At 39.8% G+C, this 24470-nt stretch overlaps 1 protein-coding gene across 2 annotated transcripts in view; it reads left to right on the forward strand.

Annotated features, from left to right (window-relative positions):
* LOC121632868 (PH and SEC7 domain-containing protein 1-like) overlaps nt 1-24470 on the forward strand; it is a 99455-nt gene that overhangs the window by 19372 nt on the left and 55613 nt on the right. For both annotated transcript variants that reach the window (XM_041974642.1, XM_041974643.1), the window contains exons 2-5: nt 12572-14889; nt 15530-15650; nt 17267-17816; nt 18475-18942. In XM_041974642.1, coding sequence (XP_041830576.1) covers nt 12820-14889; nt 15530-15650; nt 17267-17816; nt 18475-18942 — 3209 coding nt within the window. In that variant the 5' untranslated portion in view covers nt 12572-12819. The remainder of the gene's footprint in view (nt 1-12571; nt 14890-15529; nt 15651-17266; nt 17817-18474; nt 18943-24470) is intronic.

Genomic DNA, 24470 nt, shown 5'->3' on the forward strand with positions numbered 1-24470 from the left:
TCACAGAGTAGTGACCTCTCTACTCATGCAAAAAATAAATAAAAAAATAATAATAATAATCTTCTCTGCTACTGCAGCTTCACATGGCAGCACAGTCACAAACAGCTAGTAGAAAAGGGGCCATTAATGGTGACAAACTCACCTGAATATGAATGTATCCTCTTTGAAGACTTCATCATATTGTAGCCTACCTCAGTACTTTGGATTCATGACCAAAGGTGTTACTATTATATTCAGCCTCACTTCTTTCATCGGCCTTATTTCAAGTAGCAACAAAAGGCGGCTTGTTTGAAAAATAAGCTGAGTAGTCTTTGATGTAGTGCTGCAAAAATCTGCATGTATGAATGTGCCAGTTCAGTTTCTGTGAGAAAGGCACAGTCTCACGCTTTAAAAATGTCTTGGAAAGATTTAATTCATCATGCAAATGTATCTGCAGGACAGATTAAATTTAGCCTACAGAAGAGGCAGTTTATTAGTTCTCTGCAGAGGCTCCAGCTGTATATTTTCATCCTCTGCTATCATGGATTCATGGAGGTGAGCTGGATGCTGGGTAATAGCCTGATCGAATCACATTCCTGCTCAACCTTTACAATGTGATGATGAAAAACAACAATGTTTGTAACTGAAAAATTTGCTTTCCAACAAATTCTCAGATGTTTCTTTGACTGAAAGGATCTTTGGGAAACATTTTCTTCCGTCTTTTCATTGCAATAGTTGCATATAGGGTACATCCAATAATATACCAACATCTTCATATCGAACTTTATCTTGATATCAATAAAATAATATATAAAAGTTGTATAATAAAGTTTTACACCCCTAGTACTTAAAGAACTTAAAGAACTTTTGCAGATTTTCTCAGTGACGCGCTGCCTATTGACGGCTTATCTGGCATACATCTTGCCTTCTTTCTGTACTGTAAAAGCCAATCTGATGTTGACTTTTTTCTTATCTAATGCTCTGTCCTTTTCTCTCTTTCTTTTCCTCTCTTCCTCAAACAATGTCTTCTTGAGTGATGAATCGACCACTGTGCATGTTCAAAATGGCAGTGTGTTGACATCCAGTTGCTGGCGTGTGGGAACTCAGCTGTAATGTGATGCTCCAGGTCAGCTCTGGCAATGTACTACATTTACTAATCAGCAATGGATCAGCTTCAACCCCTGATACCACCTCTGCTCTTTCACACATGAAACCAGTGCAACCCAGACACACCAGTCCCAAGCTGACATGGATGTGAATGCAAGGGGGAGGGAAAATATGAAGGTCTTATGCTGCTTAGGGAATAATGTTTTATGTAAATATAAATCTAATTGTAAAGTATGTTGTTAGATGCACATAAACACTGGCAGCAAAATCAAAATTGATCAATAAAGAAAATAATCTGACCATATTTTTTGTTATCACCCAGTCTGAGCTGTAAATCTGTGTCAAAGCCAGTTTAGGACATTTAGGTCATACCTTGCCAATACAGCACATGCAGTAATTAATGTTAGACCCATATATGGGCCAAGCTACTTGCTGGTTCTGTAACTCAGCCAACAGCTTTAAAAGTGACCCAGATTAGACTTAAATGTGTGAATTTAGAATTAAACCATCTATATAACCCCTAAAACTCAATGATCCAATTGGGCTACCAAGTCAAGTTGAGTCAAATACTAAACAGAGATTGGAGGACATTTTTTATTGTGCTTAAATGTCCACTTGGAATAATAGGCAGCACAGCACCCCCAGGAATAAGTAAATCACTCACAGTCAGTATACTGCAGCTGTAGTCTGTACCCACTTTTTAGTTAAAAAAATTCACCCATTCACCAATGATTCTTACCTTTCATGTGAACATTCAGGTGCAGCACTTTGTTATGCATCCAAGGTGTGCCACTGTCTTGATATTTAATAACTGACAAGTTGCGTGAATAGTATTACTTTACCATCTGTTGTATGAACTGGTTATTTTTAGCATAACAAATAAAATTCTTAAAAATATGCTAGAAGAAAAAATCATTCGCTGGCAAGGAGCACAACGCAGCAACGTGAGTTTACTGGTTTAATTAAAGGTGTGGATGAAGGTATGGAGTGATTTAAAGTCCTTTGATTGGCTCATCTGGAGTGTGTCATGATTCAAGGCTCGAAGGAGGAGATAGTGTAGAGGAAAAAAGAGGATGATGGAAGGATGGATGAGAGCGAGAGGAGGGTGTATGAATGGACAAATGAATGAGGATGAGAAAGGATAGTTGAGGTAGGGGAGATGAATGGGTGAGGCGAGGGAGAGAGAATGGAAGATGAGTAAATGAGGTAGGGGAAAGATGGATGAAAGAGGTGAGGAGTCATGGAGGGAGGATGGAAGGATAAATGAGTAAAGGAAGATGGGGGATGAAAAGATGGATGAAGCATGATGGATGAATGAATGAATGAATGAGGGTAGGGAAAACATTGATGGATGGATGATGATGGAGGGGAAGGAAGGATTGATCTATGAATGGGTGAGGTAAGGGATGAATAATTAGATTAGGGTAGGAAAGGACTGATTGGATGGATGACTGGAGGGATGATGGAAAGATAGAAGTATGAATGGGTGAAGGATGGAAGGGAGAATGAAAGGATTAATTAATTAGATGAGTATGGATGAAGGAGGGATGTATGGAGCAAGAATGAATGAGTGAAAGGGAAAAAATGCTAATTGGGTAAGTGAAATAAGGACGATGAAAACATGAGGGAGAACGAAAGATGGAAGGATAGTTGAGGGAAGGGGTGGATGGGTGAGGGGAGAGAGAGGATGAAAAATGAGTGAAAAAAGAAGGGGAAAGATAAATGAAAGAAGAAAGAAGGGATGCGAGAGTATGGGTGAGGCTGTGGGAAGTGAATGAGGATGAAAGGAATAGGTGTAATTGAGTCATGGTCTTCTCCAAAGCTAAGCTAACGGTTAACTTCATAACGAATCAAGCTAACAATGAAATGTTAATTGTTTAGTCTCTGTTTGCATGTGATTCCTCATTCACTAAATCATTGTGGTGAGAGTAGGAGTTGTACAAACAGCAAGGTCATGGCCAGTGTAGTGCTGAATGATTATCACTCTTCTCCTCACCACTAAGCCTTTCTCCATCTTCCTCTTATACACATTCATAATTTCTGCTGCCTCTGCATGAGTCAGAGGACCCATCAGTTTTGTCTGATTGTGCCTTTGAAGACACCATCAGGAGGAAAGAGAGGGAGACACAAACAAAGTGGAACACAGCTCTTGCCTCTTTAATTCTAGTCAATCCTCTATAGTTGCTGCTGCTTAGTTAATTATGATTCAGCACAGCACAGTTTGAAAAGCATGTTTTGGGTGTGACATTTCTTGAGAATTTACATGACTAGGCAGCTGTGGCAAATGCAGTGTATGATGTAACCCAAGAATATCACACATGGAGAAATCAGTATGTCTGTGTGAGAGAATGAACAGGACTGGATGGTTCGTGATGTACTGTGAATGTCTCTGAAAATCCCTAGTTGTTGATAAACTCACACAAGCCCCATTAATCTCCTCAGGGTTTAATACTTTACTAAACTGCACAACTTGTCATGTTGCTCACAGTGCAAAGCACCAGCAACAACCAAGCTGAGAGCTAATATTAGCACAAGTCCCCACCCGCTCCACATCATACCGAGGGAGCTAATATTAGAGCTGCACATGCTGCCTGGGGTTTAATTACCTGTGTGATTTGGCTCATAAAAGCATAGTCCAAGAACCTATGGAGTTTATCTATATGTGTATGTGTCCTGTTAGCATTATAACTCATAGGAACAACAAGAGCTTTATGGGGGTATTTTTCTATTATTAATCAAGAGCGTAATTGTTTGCTTTGAGAGCAAGATTTCTGGGTTTCATGCTCAAATATCATCTTGCTCACTCTCAAAACTCTGCTCTCACACTCAGAAAGTCTCCTCTTGCTTTCAAATATATCGTTCTTCCTTTCAAAACTCTGCGCTCAGACTTGGTCTCTTTTCCTCACACTCAGACACTTTCTCTGCTCTCTCAAAACTTCTGCTCTTGGATATTACGCAAACAATTACGCTCTTGATTAAAGATAGAAAAAAACCTCCATAGAGCATGAGTCATCAGTTTAGAGAGGCTGTGGTTTTTTGTTGATCAAGGTCTGATGACGGTCCTTCTTTTTTATTCCATTCTTGGAAAACATCTCCTATCAGATCTGCTACGAATTTAAAAATAAATATTTAAATTAAATAATAAAACTTTGCCAAATGTCAGATTGCATATTGTGGTAAATAAAAGACATTAACACTGAAGCTCCCACACAGTGCATTTTCATTATGGTCAAGCCCTCATCATTTTTAACTATCACCCGATCCAGAGGGTACTTTAGCATAAACACTGATTTGGAAATGATTATTTCTAATATTAGGAGTGGGTGACCCATCCATAATTGTGATGAAATGGCTAAATCTACCATGGCTGTCAATGTAGATAGAAAGTCCATACAATTGAATTCAAAGCAAATACCCCCAAGTCCCCAACTGGAAATCCCAGGTTCTTTCTTTCATGTTTGTCCTGTTTGGTCAGCACAATTTGTTTATTTAATGACAAAATAAACTGCGAGGAGCAGAAGATCTGTCTACATGACCAGGCACAGTGTCTTGTCTGAGTAAATGACAGATCATGCATGAACACTTTAGTAGCATGAATGACAGCTAATTAGCTAAAGATAAGTTAGCTAAGAATACACAGAAAATGCTCTAAGCAGCTGATATATATTTGAGATAGTTAGCTAAAGATAGCTGTAATAGATAGTAAAATGTTTAGCATCATTGGGCAAAATGAATAAATATAAGTGTAAAACACTGAAATATTTGGTCATATAAATCTGTGAATAACAGGCTACTTGTTGTTAAGTGCTGTAATGGATAAATGGTTGAGATTGTTAAACATGCTAAGCAATACCTAAGTATAGCTATCATAGCGAAATATAGTTTAGCAAAGCTATTGTACAACAGTTTATCTTTTGCCCAAGTTACAGAACTTCTAAATGTATAGAATTAATTGTTAAACTAGCTAAAGGTTATAGCTAAATATAGTTTATAATGCTATAGTTATAATGGAATATTTAGTATTGTTATATATTTGTTTAAGCTAAGTGACTAAAAAATATTTTAAAATATGTACCACAAGATAAACATGCTGTGATAGATAGCTAAATGTGTAGAATTAATTGTTTGAATGACCAAAATGTATAGAATTTATAGTCAAATGTAAACCTCTGAATTGGCCTAGATTTGTCCAGTAGGCCTTGTAACGACATAGATGGTGATTCAACTGTTCCTTCGCTCTAGCGTTGGTATATTGACACGTGGGCTTAAAATGTTTATTTAATATTTGAACTTTTCAAGTGTACCTCTTGGAGTGTTCACATATTAAACCGGAGAACAAAGGATCCTGTGAATGTGGGAGGTCTTTAAATGTACAGGACAGTTAAAAAAAAAAGTGGGAAATTTAAACAGATGCCTGGCAATGCCTCACTGTAGTTATTTAAAAAAAAAGAAATAGGAAGTATTTCCTGCACAGTTTAGATGTAATTTTAATAAGTTGTGACAACGTCAACTGTTGACTAGTAGCATACATAAGGTACTGAAAATTAAAATATTATTCATACTATATTAATATAATTATATTTAAAAGTATAAATCTTTAAATGTTTACTGGATGTCATAAATATTTCTCAAAAAGTCATTATTTATTTGAAATAGCTGAAGATGAGATTTTTGCTACTTTCCTGCTAGTTGTTCAGGGAAGTTTCCCCGATTCATGAACAAGTTAAAATAATTCATGTGCCTGCGATTCTCCGCTGTAAATCAAGCCGAGTGTGGCAGCTGGCGAGTGGTAATGGTCTGTTCCATTGTGCCTTCTGGCGTTATGGTGGCTGTCCCACTGAGCCTGTGCCAAGTTGGAAGCTTGTCAGGAAACTGGGCACTCAAGGGGAACGCTGCAGCACCCTGGAACATTATTGTGTGAAGCTGGGAAGAAGAACTGTACTTATACTGTATATCACTTTCAGATTGAGAAATCAATTTTTTCCAAGTCCTTACTTTCCCCACTTTTACTATTGAACCATATAATGATGTAATGAGATATATTGGTCATGACATCACATATTTCCCCCAAACTTGGTATCATTGGAGCCTATCTGTGTAGTAGGTGTTTTGAGGTTATTTTAATTTTATTCCACTTAATTTACAGTTCATAGTTCCCACACTTGTTTTCCACTGGTTTACAGCACTTTATGGTGCTATGTAAAAGTACTGTAAAAGTAGGGGTTTATCACTAGGCTTTGTCGTAAGGTCTTTTCACATTTTCCCCTTAAGCTGGAACTGATGTGCACATCAGTGCCATGTGTGAAAGCGCAGAAGCAGTCATTAAACACTTGTCTTCAAAGTAAGTACATCATTGGAGAAACATTAAATATTTATGAATGTTCACTATGAGGAATGAAATGCAGTACTGAACAGACTATAACCAAGAAAGAAAAGAAAATACAAGAACAAAGTAGAAAAAGGGACAAAATGTTCAAAAATGGATCCGCAAAATAGAAGAAAATATGTTGAAAAATATGTTCTTGTTGGCTTCCATATTTTTTTAGAAGGCAAACTTACAAATATCCAACAAGTGCTTCTAAATACAAAATCTAATATGAGCCTTAGCAACTGTTTTCATAACATATGTGTGATATATAAAAAATACTGCATTTGTTTTTGTTAAAATGTTTGTAAATGTTTATCATCAGTGGAAAAAGTCACCAGCCACCATCCTGACCTGAGCAGTGTATGATTACAGCTCCTGCAGAGTTTTTCTCAGAAAGGTATCGTGCACTATCATGTTACTCCTATCTCATGGAGTCTGTCAGCATTGTTCCATTACACTTTAGTGATATAACTGTATTTAGCAGTCTTTTTTGTTTAAAGTCTTGGAGACAGAAATCACAAATGAAGCTATTTATTTAATCAAATTATTTTGGGGAAATTTGGACACTGATGTAAACTAACTAAATTTCATAAATATTTGTAAGGTTTAAGGTCAGACAGGCATCTTGTGTTTTGTTTTAGGATATGATGGTTGTGTCACATCTTCAGTTGTGATATGGCTCTTATTACAGCTCCTCCTATAACTGCACTCCTATCACTATGGCTGAGAGCCAGCACAGCACTCTCCTTCATACACGACTCGTTCATCTCCTTCTGCCTCTGTCTATATAGCATCTGGTGCTCTATCCCTCCTCACCCGACTACATCTGAGCTGCTCTCATCAATGTCTCAGTCGGAGGATAAATTACTGGATCAAGGGACACAAATGATGTTCAGGCCCTTCCACTAGAATCAATACCAGCCGCCATATTCCTGCAGACTTTCTCTCTTGATGGCATCCCATCATGCATGTATAATGCAACGAGTGTCCACACTGGTTGAGCAGACTTCAGCGTTTTATTTCTATAATCGATTGCACCTACATTCCATCACAAAAAAGACTCATGTCCTCCCTCCTTCATCCTTTTTACATCCTGTTTTAATAGCTGTTCAAGCTTCTAATAGGTGCTCACTGTGGTTACTTACAGACATGGTGGCTAAAGATGCCAAAGTCCCCATCAAATTAAAATTCACTGAAAGTTGATGTTGATCAGGCTGGACTCTGGGGCTTTTTCTATTTTAGTATCTGATTAAAAATGTTTTAAACTTTTCATTTTAGCAGGGTCTGGTATTAAATAGTGGGCAGAGCCTGATTAGGCAGCCGACCAATCAGCACAGACTGAAGCTATTTGAGTGGGAAAAGAAGCCTCTTAGCTTCTGTGTTTTGTAGAAATTTGGATGCTACGTCATTGTTGCATGACAGCTTTAGCTTAACTGAACAGTTTCTTACAAAGAAATTTGTCTTATTTAGAAAATAATTAGCCAGAGCTGTTTCAATACCAATTCTGGGGCATTGCAGCTGAGTATTATTAGCAAGTATTTAAAACAGAGGAACACAAAAGATGCACCTACTAATGTTATCATAATTAGCCTCAGTTAGCAATCTAATGCTATAGTTGGCAAACAAGTCAGTCATAAACCTTAATTACAGTTTTCAAGTAGGCTCCTCTTTTAGGTGTTTTTTTGTTTGTTTGTTTTGTTTTTTAAGCTTCTTTTGTAATTATCACTGGGTTTTATTTTTTCTGTGCTTCTGTAATTTTAGCCCAGTCATATTATGACATGCCACTGTCACTGTGCCAGTGCTGTTAGATAAAAGTTAAGGTCTCTAACCCTTTAGCTACTCTAAACACAACACTGGAAGATGAGTGATGAAGCTAACATGCTGGAAAAAAAACATATCTTTTTAGTGGCTGCTGGGTTAAGTGGCTAACAAGCTAAACAAAACAGCAACTATGTCATTTAAATTTTTTTGACGTAGAGGAACGTTGTAAAATTTCAAAATTTGTACTTAGTGTGTGTAAATCATTTATGATTAAGTTAAACACAAACTAGAGGAAGAGGATGATTAAACTAAACAACTGGAAGCTGGTTCTGGCTAAATGAACGCTAGAGATGTTTCCTGTTTACCGGTGGTGATTCAAAGTGACTGCACTGAGCTATGCACACCTATTATAATGGGTAAGTGTTACCAAACTTTTGACTGGTAGTGTATATTTATAAAAGACAGGCCTTCTTCTATGTTTGTATTTCTCTGCTTCTCTCACACCTGGTTACAACGGATATGTAGCGTTACAGGATAGCGTACAGTACATTATACTTTCAGTGTGGGGTAAGAATTAATGTTCTCAATGTCCTTGTAATATATGATTACTGATAATAATTAATCATTCATTCATTTTCTGTACCTCTGAGTCCATTTACGGGTCACGGGGAAGCTGGAAACTATCTCAGCAATTCGCAGGTGAGAGGCAGTACACCTTGGACAGGTCACCAGTCCATCACAGGGCCAACATAGAAAGACAAACAACCCCTCACACTCACTTCTAGGGAGAATTTAAAGTGACCAGTTAACCTAAGAAGCATGTCTTTGGCTGGTGGGAGGAAGGTGAAGTACTCGTATACCCGCATGTATGTCCCCCCAGCCGAGGCTTAAACCAGCAACCTTCTTGCTGCGCGGTCCTAACCACCACTCCCCGATAACAATCAATGCTGATTCATAATGAGTATTGTTCACATATAATTTATGAGCTTTTTGGTATTTATATGGTTATTTATATAAAGAAATCTTCACAAAACTTTAAATGGGGATTTGGGTGCTGATTGAACTGAATGAGTTAATAAAACTTCAGGGTATGGATGCATATGCTGGGATTAAGTCATTCAGCAACCTCATGTAGTGATAACGACATTAACCCCTTGATGCCTCGTGTCAAACCATTTCTGTTCTTTTTCTATTTTATTTTTTATTGTATTGATATAATCAGTTTATGTATTTATTTTTATCAATTGACTTTTATTTTTATATTATTTATAATCTGTTGTTATTCTTTTTTTGAATCCGAGAAACAAGATATCCAACAAGAAATTTGATGTATTCTTCCTCTCTTGGTTGTGACATTTGTGATCTGCTACACTAAGTAATACCAAGACCTTCTCTGCCACATTAAAGGCAAAGAGACCAAAACTTTTCCTCACACCTTGTTAGACAATGGGACCCCACAGAGCTGCCAACAACTGGACAAAGACCTCTTTTTGTGACGGGTGTAGCTGTGGGAATAGTAGCTCATAGGTGTGAAAATGACTGAGTGAAAGAGTGGAGAGAGGAAGTAAAAGGAATAGAGACAAAGAGGAGCTTTTTATTGCATTTCAAATTAAGCTTTATGCTCAATCTGCTTAATAAGAGACAGACAGTGAATGTTAGGATCGAACCTGGATCTAACATGTTAAATACAGAAATGAACGACAAGCCACAAGCCTGAAAACGCTGATGAGATTGAATCTCTCTGAAGCGAGGGTGGAAACATCAGTTGGGGTTAAAGGAGGGAAAGTTTGCACGTCTGGCTTGCCAACTTACTCACAAGTTGTCTTTGTTCTGACGTCTCCAGTTTTCAACGCTCGAACACTCTCCCACTGCTACCATACGGCAGCTCCAATCTGTCGTTGCTGGCAGCAAGCTGGAGTCCGCCGGCCTCGAATGAGTGACTTTTTTTAAACAAAAGAGTTCTGTTGTCTGCTGCGTTTTTGGCGTGGAAGGCCTTTCAGCAAAAACGCTTAACAGGGCAGTGAGAACTGGAAAGAATTCAGCTCGGCTTAGTTGAGTGACAGCCAAGAGATTCAACTCAAAGAAGAGAAAAAAGCTCAAAGATTCAAATGTACAAATAAAATATTTCTTTGATTAGAGTTCAGTGATGTTTTGAGGTTGAAGGAAACATCCAAGCGATTTATGAATATATTTTGCATACAGGAAATCCTCTGTCAATTATCAGGCTAATCAGACCTTCATGGTTTATTTGGATTTTTGTAGTTAACTCAAACCCGAGTGTCACATTGTTTAAATCATAATCTTGTAAAAACCAGGCCCAATCAGTGTTAAGTCACAGAGCAGGAGAGGAACATGGGGACTGGATTCAACCCACAAATCCAAGTGAAACTGCAGTAAAGAAAATAAAAATAAATTAATTAATAAATAATTAGGACAAGAACCGCAGACCGTTTTAATATTGACTGAAGGCCAAAATCAGTCCCCGGACCAGACTTTGGACACGTTAACCTTGACGTAACATTGTGTAAAGTTATAATTACTGACATCTAGTGGTCAAGTTAGAGATAGCAACCATCTCAAACGTCCACCCACTATATAGCAACGCATTGAATCTAAAGACTAATCCGGCAGCTGTTTTTAGTGTTGCACCATCTTGCGGCATTACTGAGGTGGCTAATCTTAATTACTTCATATTTCCCAACATGAACAGCAGCACTGACTGTTAGACAGGGTCTACATTTAATGATAAGAGTATCCTTCCGGATTTCTTGGGCATTGTTAAGAAAATAGTTTGATTCTTATCTTTTCTGGTTTTGACATGCATAGAAAGCTACCTCAGCAGAGGCGGAGGGTTTATTTCTGCCGTTTGCCCAGATTAGTCTCTGTCTGAAGGGGAAATTACATGTTGCGGAGAAATCAAACAATTTAGGCATCACTCTGAGGACCTTTGTTCTTCATCAAAGATTTTTTTATTTGCCTTCATTTGTCTCAAAATAACTTTTCCTCTTTGTTTCCGCTTCTTTGACAAGACTGATTCATTCACAGTTGTTTGTTCTTACATCATGAAGTAAGAATGATCATTCATTTCTCAATTGTTCTCCCCAAAGTTTCCACACAACAGCATCAATAACTACTGATGGTTTCTTCTTTGTCCCTCGTCATGCCTTTTATTTTCTGAAATGAAAATGGAAAATATTTAATTAATCCCTGAAGGAAAATCATAAAATTGCATAATAAGATTTTGATAATGAAACTGATTGTTTTATAAAATTATCTAATTTAAATGAAAAACATGTTCCAGTAATATGAATTACTACTATTTAGAAGGACCCATTGTGCAACTGGATAGAAATGGTTCTTCTGAGGTAATGAAAACATGGGATTTCTTTTAATTCTGTTAAACTGCAACTTTTAAATGTTTTTTTTTTTCCAAATATGCCAGATAAAAATTAAACTGGAAGGGAAGAAGTATACACTGAATTTAGGACCTTTAGCATTTTATTGTCACCACTGTAAGTTATTGGGGTAAATAGGGATTATTCAGTTTGTTGTCACTAGATGTCACTGTTTCCCGTGTGTTGTACCTTTAAGATTCTGCGTTTTGTGGCCTGTTTTCCTCAGATTTTTCCAGGCTCTGCTAAATGTCTTATCATTTCTCTGATGAACCAAAAATGTGCTCAAAGTTCTTAACTAATTTATTCATGTCCAAGAAAATGTTGAACATTAAATACACAATGTTCCTTAAAGAGAAATTTCATTCTTTTTGTATGTTTTTTTAATGATGATTGATTTTTGTTTTACACTGAACTCAGCACATTTTTTATTCTAAAAATCTTTATATTTTATGTTTCTTGATGACCATTTTTTCATTTCATATTATTTACATCTGTATTTTAATATGATCATTCCTATAATAGTTAACAGAGAAATTAGACTTGTTTGGTAAAATGGTAAAATGCCACATAAAGGATAGGAATTACCAGGTTGTTGATTTTTGTTCCTCCACAGGACTTCGAGGCTTTGGAGCTGGTTTATGCTTTTAAAAAGTAGTTCTTGCTGCATGTTTAAAGGCAAAAATGTTTGGTTTGATTTAAAAAGTGTCACTCCATGGGAAAGACATGGGTAATCTGGAAGATGGGCACACTGTGGATGTTTTCAACTGTTCAGTCAAGATGAGGGGGGTTTGGAGATGGTTTCCAAAGCTGTAAAGCCAGAAGCTCTCTCAGAATAAACTGTTAATTTTTAACATTTTGTGAAACAGCAACACATGTATTTAAATATCCTTAGTGTATCTTGAGTCATCTGTGCAAATCTGAGATTTGGTACTATGTCTCCTCTTTTATTTTTCATTCACAGGTATGAGGAATAGGGAGGTGTTGGAGGTGTCCCCTGGGCATATTTGTCCTCTGGCCAGTCTGTGGTCGGCACTCTGGGAGGCAGAAGAAAGACCGTCTAAAAATAAACTGACACCCACCACCAGCAAAAAAATTAATCCATGTCAACAAGAAGATAAAGGACAAAGAAGTACCTCTCTTTTGCCCTGTCCAACTCGTTCTCTGCTCCATTTCTATTTTTCTGTTCTTATTACATGCTGAGAGGAGGTCATGTCCCAGTCTGGAAAAGTCCTTCATCTGTATGTGGAAGTGAGGTCTGCCCCAGATCAGAATGGAAAGAGTGAAGAAAGAATTGCTCAGGGGATTTCAGTTCAGGACAGTCCTGAGGAGCTCCTCACTCAGTTAGCGAGCCAGACGACCAGCGGCAAAGTCTCCACAGCTCACCACCTGATTCAGGACAGCACCCACAGTCAGTCTCCTTCTAAAAATATTGCAGGCTTTCAGCTCAAACAAGCCAGCAACTCCCCTAAAGTCAGCAAACGCTGGAGTTCGCCCGTCCATTCTTCACCATCTCATGGAGTGGTCGGTGTCCATCACACTCCTCCTGATGGGACGCGATCCGTGGTGACCTTCAGTTACGTTGAGAAGTCCAATGTAAAGACTGTGGACAGTCCTCGTAACTCTATGTGCGATAGACGAACCAGAGAGGAACGATCTATCCCCTCCCACTTTCAGAAACGCTGCAGCGATCCAGTGTGGTTTGGAAGTCCCAGTTCATCGTGCAGCTCAAGCCCTAAGCTGACTTTCCAATCTCCAGGGAGTCACCAGCAGACTTTCTCACCCAGCTTTCGCCAGCCACACTTGGACCCAATCGGCAGGGCAGCTACGCAGAGGGCTGTGGAGGAGTTTGGCTCCCCCTTACTGAGGATCAAACTAGCCCATGCACTTGAGCACATCTCATCCTTCCGCTACAACCAACAGCCACGCTGTCAGTCCTGGGCTGGATCACCAGTTCAGCGTCAGAACATCGGCATAAACCCCAAAGACCACATCGCAGACAAGAACCAGGCTACTGACAGGCTTCCTCGGAGCCCAGGATCGGAACAGCTATTTTCAAGGCCAGGGTCCTGTGCTGAGCCTCAGAGCCCTCCTCACTGGAGAGGAGAAAACAGAGCAATGACAGGGAGTCCTGCCACCAAAAGGCACATTCAGGAGAGCACTTCACAGCAGGGAGCAATCCTTAAATTTGGCAATAATGGAGTGGAGGGCTTGAACCAGTTAAGTGACAGCAAATCTTCCTCTCCAGCTCACAGCCCTGAAGTCGCCTGCAGGCTTGCTGAGGAAGCTTCCAAAGTATCCTCCATTTTCACAGAAGCGAGGAGGTCCTCTTTGCACAACGCTTCAGGTGAACAAATAAGCAGCTCAAACTCTAGAGGGTTTGCTCCAAACGCACAACAGTCTAAGCAAATGCTTAAGATGAACATCCCTTTAAATGACCAACACACGCCAGCAACTGACAACACAGACTCTCACCAGCCTAAAAACTCTCATACAAATCATGACACACACCAGGAAGACCGCTTTCAGAAAAACCAGTATCAGAGCTCAGTTTTCTTATCAGCCGCTCAGAGTTCCCCCGCCTTACCGTCACGTGTCCTCCGCCCTTCTCATCCTCCCACTGAGATCAGCTCTCCCATTAGAGACCCGAGGCTTTTCCAAGCTGAACTCCGAGCTCCGGACACCCCTACCTTGCATCGCCGTCAGCCACCACAGTACACTGGAGACACCTGGTCAACAAGTCTGGACAGGAGAGGAGATGTAAACTGTTTTGAGAAAACAGACTGCACAGAAATTGCTCGTAGGCTCTTTATCAATCAACGCGTTGAGGAAGCACCGGTCAGTTGGACTTCCAGGCAACAGTGGTGGAACCGAACCGAGAACATCCCCAGGCCTGCGTCTGAGTCCAGCACCGTTCAAACTCCCAATCAACGGTCCGACCAGCGGCCGCTCAGCCCAACGTCCCAGCAGAAACGGGCCGAGCAGAGACGGAGAGAGATCCTTCTGCTAGGGCCAGTGGCGCTGGACTCTGCAGAGGAGGATGAAGGCTGTGACGAGGGAGGGCAGGGCGGTGAGGTGGAGGGATATGAGGAAGCCCATCAACCTCATTTGGAGAGGGGAGGAGACCCTCCGGAGGTGGAGCAGAATGGAGTGATGGGAGGATCCTCAAGGAGCTCTAGTGGGGTGACAGGGAGCTTGGGGGACAGAGACTGTGTGTCCCCTGAGTCCAGTCAGTCCAGTCACCAGAGCAACGAGACGGGGGCAGCCACCTCAGGGATACAGGTAAGCACCAGACTTTTCTGTTATGTTACGTTTTTAAATCCACACCTACGATCACCACTTCTTGGGCCACTGTCCTGCAGGTTTTAGCTGTTTTCCTGAATCATTTGACTCAAATCAATGGGCCATTAAGAGAAGTGCTTCTCAGTCCTGGTCTTCAGGACCCTCTCCCCTGCATGGTTTAGATGTTTCCAACTTCAGCACACCTGATTCAGATTAATTCAACTACTTGTTATTTTCTTTGCAAGCCTGCCAACGAGCCATTCATTTCATTTAGGTGTGTTTAAGTATGGAAACATCTAAAACATGCAGGGGAGGGGATTCTGAGGTCCAGGATTAAGAAACACTGATTAACAGGCTTATGGAAAAATTGACAACAAACAGTTGGAGAATCAGTGGGGGAAACATCTAAAACCTGCCGGACGCTGACCCAAGAGGTCTGGAGTTGGTGATCCCTGGATTAAGCTAACAAGAAACAACATTTAGCTTTAACCTGTAATTCTTCTCAGTTATGCTAATTATTTCCTTACTCTACTGCCATTCTCATGTCACATATAACATATCTGTATCAGATTTCTTTTTTATGACTTCACCTGTGATGCTCTACTGCAGAGTTCATCATTTGTTTCTGTGTATTCTGCAGACGGACAGTGGAAGTGCAGCTCCCGTGCCTTCGCTTCACTGTCAGAGGATTGCACGCGCTAAGTGGGAGTTTTTATTCGGGACCCCTGCAGAGGAAGCTGCTGGCAGCAGAGGGGAGAAAAGTGAGAGCGTGTCTACATCAGTCACATCTATTTTCTGCACTTTTGCTTTAATGTTCTGCCAAAATGTTGTTGGTTTTCTTTAGATTAATTTTCCTTCATTCTTTAAAGAGGAATGTTTCACTTGGAGGCAGCCAAGCAAAAGTAGAAGCTCAGCTTGTTGCTGTCAGTTTTCAGCTGTTTAGAGTACCATGTTCAGATGTAATATGTCAGCTGATGCAGTCAGGCTGCATCTCATTTGAAAATGTTCCAGACTAGTGCCAGTGTGATATCTAAGTTTTATTTTCTTAAACACATTTCTTTACAAACCCCCTTTTTTTTTACCACCAGTAGAAGAATTTGTCCAAATTTTCCCATTTACAACCCCATTGCCAAAGAAGCTGGGGCGATGTGTAAAATGTAAATGAAAAACAGAGTGCAGTGATTAGCAAATCAAAATTTTAATCACAATACAGCATAGAAAACATGCTGAAAGTGGGAGTTCTTATTATTTCATGAAACATATTATCCCATCTTGAATTTGATGGCAGTGGAACATCTCACAAATCGGTCCATGTTGCCCACTGTGTTGCATCTCCTCTTCTTTTAACAACAGTCTATAAACATCTAGGAACTGTGTCCGAAATTCTTCTGTTTTATGATTCTAGCTGCTAGACAATCCTGGGTCTTCTTGTATTTAATGTATTTTAATAATTTCACGACGTGCCAAATGTTGTTGTTTGGTGAATGTTCTGGATTGCAGGCAGACCAGTCCAGTACCTGGATTCTTCTACTATGAAGCCATGCTGTTGTAATAGATGCAATAGTTTAACTTTTTTTGTTCGGAAACCTTTCCTCCCATTTAGCATTGATGGAGCCTTTTTAGACGTACATGTTACAAGTTCCATCTTCACTAATGCAATGCCATACCGTCAGAGATGCAGGCTTTTTAACAATGACTTAGATGGTTCCTCTCATTTTTAGTTTGGAGGATACACAGTTCATAATTTGAGTTTTCTATTTTGCCTCAGACCATATTAAATGAGTTTTGTCCCACATAAGAAGGCAGCGTTTCTGGATCATGTTCGCACATGGCCTCTTCCTTGCATGATTGGGCCTTAAGCTGCATATGTGGATTGCATTGCCAGACAGGTTTTCTGAGCCCATGCAGTAACTTCAATAACAGAATCATGACTGTTTTTAATGTTGCGGGAATCCAGCACAGATTTTTGATTGTTCCATTGCACACAGAGACATCTCCACATTTTTTCTAATCTTTTAATAATGTGATTTATAGATAATTGAATATTCAGTCTTTACTATTTTACACTGAAGAACATTATTGAGAAATTGCTCCATAGTTTCTAGATGCATTTTTTTCCCAGATTTCTGAATCTCTGTGCATCTATACTACTGAGAGACTTGGCCTCTCTAAGGTGCTCTTTTTATACTGTGTCATTTTCCTAAGCTGTTTAGTCTAATTAGTCTAACTGGCTGTAAAATGTCCCTTTTTTTTTAGTACCATTCACTTTTCCTGCCTTTTGTTACACTTTTCCTAACTTTTGAATTGTACAAATATTTGGAATATTTTTCAGATTCACTAATCTAAAAATGTAATTTTTAATTATCTTCCTCTCCAGATTCACTAGAAGTCTCCACAGCTCCTCCCAGTGGTAACTCCAGTGAGTCTCCCACCCCGACTCCCCCGTCCTCGCTGCCTCTACTGTCTGCCAATCACGAGGTGCAGCACGTGGAGGTAGAACTTGTGACTCCTCCCCCAGCTGTCATCGGGACGTCCCCCAAAACTGGCATCATTCGCCGGACGCTGAAGTACTCAGAAACGGACTTGGATGCCGTCCCACTTCGCTGTTACCGTGAAACGGACATCGATGAGGTGCTGCTTGGAGAGCAGGATGACGCCGACTCTGCGTTCGGGAGTAACCGCAGCGTACAGGGCACTTCGGGGACGGGCAGTAGTCCTCTAGGGAGGTTAGGTTATGGAAGGACCAGAGAGGATGAAGAGGGAAAAAAAGATGGGAAGGAGAAGGAAGAAGAGGAGGAGAACGAAGATGAGGAGGAAGAAGAGGAAGAAATGGTGAGCTGGGCAAGTGTGAGGATGCAAGGAGACAGCAGGAAGCAGCAGTATGCAGCTGAGGAGGAGCCGGAGGTGTTTGGACACCTTCCGATGAGGTGAACACATCACACTGTAATCAGCCTGATAACACAAACAAGAATACTGTGGTGCTGCAGGATTCTCCCCTGACCTACATTTTCATCTGAAACTAGATCTCAGTCACAACCTACTTTTCAAGTTGGTCATAAACAGACAATTTTGTATCAATTATTCATTTTTCTGTAACAAACAGTAAGGCGAGTAAAATTTCTTTATATTGTATATAAGATTTCATACATAAGGCAACCCAATGTACTGTACATAATCAGAAGAAAGTCAAATAGAGAAATACAAACCGTGAGCTAAATATAATAATTAAATCATCATCATCAATATGAGAAAATGTATTAAAAAGAAAAACTCTCCATTTTAATACAAGCAGTGGCTGATAAAACGTTTTAAGACTTGATTTAAAAGAATTGAGATTTGAAACAGACTTCAGGTTTTCTGGTAATTTGTTCCAGATATTTGAGGCAGTGTTGATGTCATTCAGCACTTTGACTAGGGCGGTTTCAGTGCTGGGGTGTGGTCCAAATCCTGTCAGAAGGACTTCAAAACAATTGTTAGGTAGAATAAATTACAGAATTGTGTCAAAAATACAGTTAGAGTAATTCTTCTTGATGCCCCTTGCCTGAATCACATTTAAACTCTTAGCTTTTACTTTTTTTTGTCCAGATCAATGGAAACCTTTTTTGACAACCACAACCCGGCCCTGAAATCCCCCATCTTAGTCGCCGGTCCCCGCTTGGCTGCTGAAGACACCTTCAGCCGACACTTTGAGACCATCATGGAGTCCCACCGAGCCAAAGGCACATCATACAACAGTCTGGACAGTGAAGAGCTGCTGACCTCCAGCACCCAAACTGTGCTGAGCTTCGACCTGCCCACGCTAACCCCTGCCATCCATGGACCGGTATGCCAGAGCGCCAGGCAGATCGTCCAGCTCAGCTTTGCCCCGCTGGCACACGACGAGAGGCCCAGTCTCTCTGATTCTATCTTTACAGTGACGGGGGACTCAGACGCCACCAGAGCTCCCTCCAGCGAGAGGCTGAGCAGCGGCTCGGATGATGCTCTGCCCAAAGCACAAGAGTGTGGACAGCTGGGGAGCAGCTGGTACATCAACCCCTCTTTCTCTTTACCCAGGTGAGTTCGCTCATCGGGTAATCATTCTGAATCTTTTGTTTATGAAGGAACTATCTCTAGTCCAGGCTTAAGATGCTGTAAATTTGTTAGCCACTAATTATAACCAGACATGATGTATAATTGATTGATACATTTTCACAAATAATGCCATCAATGTGGTTAAAGTAGAGCTGAGAGAACTGCAGAGCAAATCAAACCACTTAACACAAAAGGCATTTTTTTCCATCAGTGTCATCCTCTTTTGCACATTTCACATATCTGAACAGGTTTTGCTGAAATAGTTTCCTTAAACCAGTGGCTGCTTTAAGCCGGTGTTTTTATTTTCATCTATGGTGCCACAGCATAGCCTGGTTTATTTGCTCTAAATCTGTTGATAACATAGTTTCTCAAATGGAAATATTATTTTTCTATATTAGTTTAAAGTGTATTTCTGCTCTGATGGTAATACATGAGACAGTTTGTGAAAAAAGTCAGATTGCTTGAGCTCCCCCTGGTGCCCTTGATGCAATGTGCATTAACTTACTGTGAGTAGCTCTGAGGTGCTGCTGAAGCACAGCAGAGAGGGAGGGGGAGGAGCCTCCATGTTGTATTCAGTCACAATTTAAAGCCTCTGTCAACCTTCTTCTAAAGACTAAGAAGCTCTGTTTAATAAAAACGTGTCTGATTCTCAGTTTTTCTCATTTGCAACTTCTAAAAGTCAGCACTAGATTTGCTTTTACAGAGTGCCTTCACATAGAGAATTTTACCTGGGCTCCACAGTCCTGACCTCAGCCCCATTCGACAGATTCTAAGCTTGTCACCCAGCATCAGGGCAGGGAACTCACTAATGCTCTTGCGGCTCAGTGGAAGAAAATCCTGGATTCAAAATCTGGCAAAAAGCCTGAAATGAGAAGAGTAAAGGATGCTAAAGCAGCAGATTAGTGTTCATGGTGTTGGAGATGTCCAACAGTTATATGAGGTGAAGGGCTGTAATTATGCATAGTTCTGTTTGAGGAAATTTAAAAGAATAAGATAAATAAAATTTAAAAATAATTAATTTAACTGAATAAGATTAAATTACATTAGATTTAGTTCAATTTTGAAGATGAAGCATTTAGTCTAAGCTATTAAGCTTAGATCTTTGGTTGTTTTGTCATTAGGTGTAGTTTATCTTTTCAGATATGACTTGAATTTTTTCAGTTTATAATGAAGTAAAGTGCTGCTGACAGATGAAATGCAGCTACTTCTGAGTTGGTGATTTACTAAGAATTTGGGTCATCTCAGTCAGCACTAACCATGGTCCATCTGGACTCTTCCTGATTTTTAGCCATTTAATTAACCCATTTAGCTTCATATATTAACAGTTTTATTTTAAATGTGCTGTCATTTTACACTTGGTGTCAGTTTTACTCACACCTGTAATAAGTTCGAAGTAGTTCAGTCTATATACTCCCAAGTTTTATAATTTATTTTTTTTTTGTGTGTGTGTGTGTGTGTGTGTGTGTGTGTGTCTGTTTCCATATACTTTTTAATTTGCCACTCATCTGCTTTGGCTGCCTTGCTAAATGATCGTTGACCCTTTCTGGGTGATAAAGTTATTTTTGTCCATAACCTAATACCTTCTTATTTTTAGTACCTGTTTTTCTACATGTAGTTAAATTCTAGCAGCCAAATATTGAGTAATTTCATCATCTTATATTATGTCTCAGGATAGAAAAATAATAGTACCTGTACACCAAATGAATGAATTCAGTACAGTAACAATTTTCAGAATAGTTTTAAGGCTTTTATTTACTATTACTTTTTATTTATTGATATAAATGATAATTTAATTGGGTCTTACTGCCTGACTGGTGTCCTGTCCGCATCATGCAATGGGCGACTCGATTTAAACCTTTTAAATCACTGGGTCAGGTGTAACAGCCTTCAAGACATGTTTAAAAAGAATTGTTATCTACAGAGCTATAGAGCGTTCATAGTTGGTTATGTTTATAGACTGTTAAAATATAAATGTTTAAAGTATGTAAAATGACATGGGGTTGTCTTGTGTCTGATGTGAGAAAAGTCATGATAAGGTTAAGGGTCTTAGCCGCTGCCTTATGGGTAAGAGAATTGGTGTAGCCGCTGCGTTTTAGAGATGCTGAGCTTAGAGATGCAGCATTCTACTCCAAGTTCATTGAGATGCACTCAATAATTTATCATTTGCTTTATATTTTTGCTTACTTATTTACAGTATGCACAATGTTGATTTATTTAATGTATGAACATTTCTGTTTTTTTGATTTGTCAGCTTTCATGTGTTAGCTTGACTTGACTTTGTTTTTTAAACAAAACAGTACATTTTGTGGCCTTTATTAACTGAACCGGTGCAGCTAAATCAGGTATCAGTGTAAGAAGCACTTGATAATTTGATGACATCTAGTGGTGATGTTGTAGACTGCAACCAACTGATGACCTTTTTTTGACCCTCTGCTTTCAAGCTTGTTGGAGAAACTGTATCAGGAACTAAAGCCACAACAGATCAATCTGTTCTCATTCCAACAATGTGACACATTACTGTTTTCTTAGGCCCTCATGACATGTTAGTGCAGAGGATGTCTATTCAACTCGGTCCCATGCTACAGGTTTTCCATCTTTCAATACTCCAACAAACCTGACTCAAATTAAATGAGTCTATGATGTTCTGCACAATGACTCAATAAGCTGAGTCAGGTGTTGTTGGAGCAGAGAAACGTCAAAGACCTGCAGGATTTCAGCCCTTGTGGGACTGAGTTAAATAGCTCTAGAAAAGAGAAAAGCATTTTATTTTTTCACTTGAACTATACTGAAAATGTTTCATTTTACAGTGAATTTAAGAGAAAATTCAATATGCCCCAGGAAGTTTGCACAGGCTGACAAAATACAGTACTAGCATAACAGCCAACCGGGTCACTTAGCTTTTAACACACAAGTAAAAACTTCATGGCTGTATCTAACCACCGTTGGCACTGAAATGATAAGAGACTGTGTAATATACGAAATGCATGAATAGTTGTTTATTACCACTTAATAGCTTTCACAGTAATAACTACTAGACAGACAAACTTCCTGTTATTTACTTCTTCCCTTTTACTGGTAATGTTTTCCTGTTGTGGAAATATAAAACCTCATCACTAAAACTTTAACAGAGTTTTACACCGTGGTGCCTTCTAAAAAAAGCTAATTTGGCGTCTGTCTTGCTTCCCGTCTCTTCTCTGAGCTCTCTCCAAATAATAAAAGTCAATCTGATGTTGACTTTTGTCTTATTTCTTGCTATCACATTCTCTCTTTCTTTCCCTCACGTCCTCTGATTATGTCCTCTTGGATTTCTTTGCTTCTTTAGCCATGGTGCATGTCCAAAATGACCCGTGGGTTGTTTTCTAGTTGCTAACAAGGTGCCATAATACAATAGGCAGTTGTAAAGTGATGCTCCAGGATGGAAAATAAGTTTTAAGCTTGGAAACATATGTAGTGTTACTTTAATGTACTTTTTCCTTGAAACTGGACGAGGCAACAAATAGCAACAAATGCATTTATTAATACTGAACACTATAGGGCAGAATTCATATAGCACACATAAATATAGACTGGACACACACATTTGTTACCAGAAAGTCAAGCATCAGTGTAACTGTATTTGCAGAGGAATGAAAACAAAACTGTCCTCGTCTCAGCCTGTTCTCTTTTAGTAAACTGTTCTTTAACAGAATAAAGTAAGATTTTCTGATGATACTATTGTGAAAAAGCAGTTTTGATTGCATCTTTCTGAGGTCAGAATCCTGCTAATGGACTGCTGTCAGATTCCAGATGAATGAAAATCTATTTATAGACTTCTGCTTGTTCAGAGCAGTGCTGCAGTGCATTTCTCGAGTCTTGTGGGTTAAAGTGAAGGTCGATACAAAGATGTGTGAGGTCCCTGTGCTGTCTGCCAGACAGTGTGTGTGCATGTGCATCCATCTGTGCATATCTATGTGTGTGTAGGCATGTAAGGATAGAAGCAGATGGCTGCTGTGGTGGCTGAGAGACTCACCTTGACTGTTGGAGTCCCAAAGACTCCATCAAGATGAAAACTACATACATGAAATCTTTGTCTTTATGCCACATTGAAACGTCTTTAAATATGCTTACAAAATACGTCTGACTCAGACTATGTAAGAATCTGCATCTGTTATGGTGCTTTCACCCTTGTTTGTGACTGATGTACTACGGCCTTTTGAATGTCACCCTAACGCAGTGTGACAGCACTGCAGAGGCAGAGTAGTGGAACTGTTTGTTGCTTTGACCACTAGATGGCGGAAAAAGACAAGAATTATCATGTCCTGTGATGAATGTGATGTACTGTAGGTGGATGACTTTAAGCAGCAGTGTGTGCTCTTAGTGTGTGTCCCAGAAAGAAATCCAGTCTCAAGTTTCAGCTGAATCATGTAGAAGTGTTTTAAAGGAAAGGCAGATCAATCTTTCCTCCTTTTCTTAAAATTTATTGGATAACTATGACCAATTTTGCATCAGATTTTCCCACCTTCCCATTACAACTCTTCACACAAGAACCAAACCATGAAGGTAAATGTTTTCTCAGTGCTGATCTAATCACACATTTATGAGCTGGCCCCAGGCTTTGGAATCCAGGAGGCAGACGATGAAGCAAATATCTGTGAGGGTTTGGGCTGTACTTTGATAAAAGTTGGAATTTATCCCCCTCCTTTTCTTCCTTCCTTCACATCACCCTTGTCAGATGGTCTGTGCTGTTAGACAGTGGCTCATTGTGTGGAGGAGCACAGTGGACTAAGAGAGGGATCAGTTATGCATGGATACCAGTAAAGCAGAGGCTAACACTGGGAATTCTCTCAGGATATTTCTGCATTGTGCTGCCTCCTGATGAGACAATGCTAAAAGGTGGTGAAGCCTAAACTACAATGCTAGCTTAATCTCATAGTTACGAACACTCCTGCAGGCCTCGTTGATGTGTATGATGTAAACAAACTCCACAGTGGATTCATTTGTTGACAAAAGGCCTCCATGCGGCTAAGGCTGTAGAGGAAACAGTTTATTGGCACGCACCCAGTGCATATCAGGTTTAAACCTGACACCTCGCATCTTTTGTTGTCTGTTTGGGTGTGTGAAACACTCAAGCCAATTTGTAGGATGCTAAAAGGATGTGCATAAAGATTGTGTGAAATTTGAGATGCATGAGTGAGAGGAATAAATGAGAGGGTAGGGTGATTTTGAGGGAATACAAGCCAAATCTCATGCCATGCTTTGAATGCAAGGTCAGCAGGAGACGGAGAGTGTGTACATAGTGAAACAGAGAGGGAGGGAGGAGTGAAAAGGGAAGAGAAATAACAGCAAACAGACTCAGAGGGGGAAAAAGACAGAGACGGAGAAGCATTGCAGGACAAACTGCTTGTTTTAATCTTAAGGAGGGGGGAGGGGGGCCTCGCTGTGAAGATCAGATGACAACAAACAGAGGGAGAGTGAGAAAGTGAAGGAAAACCCAAATCCAGGGAGTTATTTTAGTCAAGACTGAGCAGAGG

The sequence above is a fragment of the Melanotaenia boesemani genome, chromosome 21 (genome assembly GCF_017639745.1).
Source record: "Melanotaenia boesemani isolate fMelBoe1 chromosome 21, fMelBoe1.pri, whole genome shotgun sequence".
Classification (NCBI taxonomy): Eukaryota; Metazoa; Chordata; class Actinopteri; order Atheriniformes; family Melanotaeniidae; genus Melanotaenia; species Melanotaenia boesemani.